Source organism: Notolabrus celidotus, chromosome 5 (assembly GCF_009762535.1).
Source record: "Notolabrus celidotus isolate fNotCel1 chromosome 5, fNotCel1.pri, whole genome shotgun sequence".
Classification (NCBI taxonomy): Eukaryota; Metazoa; Chordata; class Actinopteri; order Labriformes; family Labridae; genus Notolabrus; species Notolabrus celidotus.
In genome coordinates, this window is record NC_048276.1 from 13,673,929 (window position 1) to 13,677,944 (window position 4,016).

Below are 4,016 nucleotides of genomic sequence, written 5' to 3' on the forward strand. Positions count from 1 at the left end.
CACAAAGAAAGGCAGGGACAGGGATGTCATCTCCTGCTGGTTACTTTTGTGCAGAGCATTATAAAAGGAGGAGCTGATTTGGTACATTTGTTTTTTACCTGTTTGAAGATCTCCTCAAAGGTTGGCCTCCTCTCTGGCTCTTCGCTCCAGGCCTGTTTTAAAACCTGGATCACGTCCAGCGGGGCCTCATCCACTGACAGAACAGGCCGACACAAGGGAGGGGGATCTTTGACCTTGTTGATTATCTCTAGGATTCAACACATCCAAGACAAGAACATACAAAGTTAGACACACAGGAAAGAAAAATCCTTCTAAAGAACTAAACTCTAAAAATTTACTTTAAGCTCTGTCTGGAAAGTTTTTGTAAAAGATAGTTGGAAAGGTTTTTAAGTATGAATTAAGATTTGCACATGGCTCCAAAACCTTCTTTTCATGTCAAGATCAGTAATACTGGTTCACTTACCCTTGGGAGGCATGTCGAGCATGCAGAAAGGTGCAGAGCGAGCGACAACTTCCTGCGAAACGATGGCAAAGCTGTAGACATCTCCCAAGAAAGTTCCCCGCCTCCTCTGACTAGAACTTCTTAGCAGCTCAGGAGCAGTCCAAAGCAGATCTGTATAAAACAGAGGAACATGAATGAATAAACAGTCGACAAGCAAATTCACTCTATGAGTTTATAGATACTCATAAACTCACTCTCTGGCTTTTCATCATCATTGTCGACGCTTTGGGCGATCAAGACCTCATTGAACCCATAATCTGTCACCTTCAATACAAAGCGACCATCTACGACGCAGTTACGTGATTTTAGGCGTCCATGGATGATGTCACGATGGTGCAGGTATTTCATTCCCTGAGAGGACAGAATTTTAGGTATGAGTGATATAAGCACAAAAAGAAGGGAAGGGAATCTTATACAGTTTTGTTTAAGTCTCTCTCACTCGAATCAGATCCATCAAGAGGGAAGATTTGAACATCCAGTCGAGACGGACTTCCTCGTTGCTGAGCAGATCCTCCAAGCTGCCTCTGGTGCAGTGCTCTGTCACAATGCCAAAGATCCCAGAGTCGTAGAAAAGTCCCAGGTACAGATTGAGGTTCTCATGCCTCATGTCTCTGAGCTGATAGAAGGACAGACAATGGAAACATCAAGGCTACAAACTGCAAACTTTGTGTTGCTTGGTTAATGAGTTATGTGCTCCAACATTCACTTACCTTAACAAAGACATACTCTGTACTGTTGTTGACACATGTCACTGATCCATTGGGGCATTTCTTCAACCAAACCCAGTCCCCCTTAAAATGCACAACATATGTTTTTTTTTAGAAGAAACCAAAGATTTCAAACAGAAGTTTACTCAAAGTATCAGGACAGACTCATCTCACCTCGAACACGGCAACGTTTGAGCTGTCAGGCGTGGAGGCCAAATAGCTGCGACCAGACACCGAGTGGTGAGGTGTCTTCATATCAAGCTGGCTTTTCATGATACTGTCGTCATTGAGTTTCTGCTCACAAAGTTTTAAAAGACAAGACAGACAAGCATGTGATCATCCACAGAGCTAATAGAAGCACAACACATTTTGCATTGTTAGAGATTTAACCGAGAACTTACCCGTTTGCTGACTTGAGTGTTGATGAAGACTAGGTCATCAAGGGTCAGGACTACCTTTGATGATCCGCCATTACCTCCAAAGTTAAACCCAACCCTGCCCATTTTCCTGTACGGTCAAAGATAAAAAAAAAAAAAAATTGCGTTATTTTGAATGAAAATCACAAAAGATTGCACTGGATGAGATATGATCTTTATACTCCTCTGTACATACTTAAAACGTATCAAGAAGTTGATGCAACATCCCGCCAATGCGACGAACACAAGGAAGAGAAAGAGGAGAGTGACTGAATCCATTCCTTAAGGGGGAAGAAGAAAACACAAACACAGACAGTTTATATGCACTGAATGTACACTTCACCAGCATATATCCATTTCTTGATGACAACAACGGTGCACGTACCTCCAGTGCAGGCAAAGTATGGACTAAACCAGCAGCCTGAGTCTGTGTAGGGCGTGCTACCTGCAAAATGGATTGAACGGCTGAGGTATTTCAAACTGCCGACTCCGCCGTTTGTGTGACCGGCCTTCAAAACATGAGTGGAGTAGAGAGAGGAGCCCATGCCGCTGTAGTCCAGCACAACATAGTCGCCCTGCATGCCTTCACCATTCTTGCCCGCCCTCAAGGGCTGGTTGAATCCTTGAAATTCAAAGTTGCCCTTGCTTTCACCCAAGATGTTACCAGTTACCCAATGGCCTCCACTCTCACGGGCCTGCTCAGCAGCCATAGCTGTGTAATACATCATGTTGTAGATAGAGCCAAAGAATGGTGAAACCTGTCAATGGAGAAATTGAGGACATGGTTTAAATACGTGGATTTGTTTATCTTTCTTCTGGTTATACATTATTACTGAGAGGGACTCAAACCTGGTCTGGTGAGCTGCTGCTACGGACTTCATAGCTGTCCTGGGCATCTTTGAAGGCCTCGTAGAAATTGCGCTCCCCAGAATCCATAGTGATGGTAAGGACTCCGTCATAAGCTTTCCTCAGCTTGGTGTCATTACCTAACATGTAGTAGGGTGAGTCCTTATAGGGCAGAGCGTAGAGGAGGGTGTCGTAGGGGATGAACACGTAGCCACGGTCGATCATACGCATGGCCAAGGCTGTTGTCAGTAGTTGGTACTGGGCTTGTCCACCAATCAGGACAGAAGGCATGCACATGATGATCACTGTAAAGAAGGAGAGGTGAAGAAAACATTAGATATGTGGTTATTCTAATGTTTTTATACATTGGTTGTTCTGTCTGTCGTCTTTCAAAAGTCTTCACATCTTTGATTTACCTCTGACCCGGTCTGCATCCCTCACTTTTGCCAGGGCCCTTCGAGGCCCATCTTTGTCGTCTTCCATGGTGACAACAGGGCTCACAGGCAGGCCGAGGGCCCTCAGCGACGAGGCAAGCTCCTGTCCTGTGGATTCCCACAAGTCTGTCTCCTCAGAGATTATGGACACATGAGCCCAACGAAAGTACCGCAACACGGAGAAAAGTACATGCGAGGACAATGGCAGCGGCCGCAGGAAAGAGGGATACATGCTTCCTTTATCCATGTTGGGTCTGAGGCAACCCCAGGACAGAATGCCAACATCCCACTCTTTTGCATACAGAGCAGCTGAGGAGCAGTAGCCTGGGTTGGCAGGGCCTAAGATTGCAGCACCATAACCTTCCAGCTCAGCAAAGCGAGCGAGGGCACGGGACGACTTGCAGTCCTCACTGATCAGCGTGTAGTCATACCAGTAGCCTTTGTTGAGGTAGGGATCCTTGTTTATACGGGCAGTGGCTAGTCGTGCTGCAAGGTCAGGGAGGGCTCTGGAGTATAAGAGGTCACACGTCCAGGGTCCAACCAGGGCCATCTTGAAAGTGGCCCCCCAGGCTTGACAGGGCAGAAACGCAACCATGAGTAAAGGAAGAAGAAACCAGTTCCACCGGTAGCTCCTGGGGCATTGAGCGGGGGAACACGGCAACTGTGGTTTTAATGACGATGATTCTAATGCTTTTAGCCGACTATATTCATTGCAAGTGTTTGAAGCCACTGTCCGCATATGCCTTTTTCTTCTCACTTTTATTGAGTCGTGCTGCCATCGAGGGTGGTAGGACAAGTTGTGCAGAAAGCGAGGGTCTCGATGATTGGCCATTTTCTCACACACAACTATCCTGATGCTTTAGACACAGAAGAGAAGTGGAGAGTTTATGGTGTTTATTGTGAAAGGGAATGTGCCTTTGTGGGTGGCACGCTTGGTACTCTGCAGTCCTCTAGTCCAAAGCTGGACAGGTGATGAGACGACCCCTAGCCATCACTTCCTCCAGGAAACAAGAGAAAAAAAATGGAAAGAAAATTAGAAAAGTTGTGATTTTTTTGTGTCTTAAAATTTAAGATAACAGCAAGTTTTGAAAAAATGTGTATTTCCAGGTCC

General features: G+C 45.7%; 1 protein-coding gene across 1 annotated transcript in view; it reads right to left on the reverse strand.

Moving 5' to 3' along the window:
* Positions 1 to 3,737, reverse strand: part of gucy2d (guanylate cyclase 2D, retinal) — a 9,425-nt gene extending 5,688 nt beyond the window's left edge. The window contains exons 1-11 of the mRNA XM_034683964.1: positions 2,888 to 3,737; positions 2,475 to 2,776; positions 2,011 to 2,383; positions 1,822 to 1,906; positions 1,611 to 1,716; positions 1,384 to 1,503; positions 1,213 to 1,293; positions 942 to 1,118; positions 697 to 853; positions 464 to 613; positions 99 to 247 (exon numbers count right to left, since the gene is read on the reverse strand). Coding sequence (XP_034539855.1) covers positions 99 to 247; positions 464 to 613; positions 697 to 853; positions 942 to 1,118; positions 1,213 to 1,293; positions 1,384 to 1,503; positions 1,611 to 1,716; positions 1,822 to 1,906; positions 2,011 to 2,383; positions 2,475 to 2,776; positions 2,888 to 3,737 — 2,550 coding nt within the window. The remainder of the gene's footprint in view (positions 1 to 98; positions 248 to 463; positions 614 to 696; positions 854 to 941; positions 1,119 to 1,212; positions 1,294 to 1,383; positions 1,504 to 1,610; positions 1,717 to 1,821; positions 1,907 to 2,010; positions 2,384 to 2,474; positions 2,777 to 2,887) is intronic.
* Between the last annotated feature and the right edge of the window lie 279 nt (positions 3,738 to 4,016).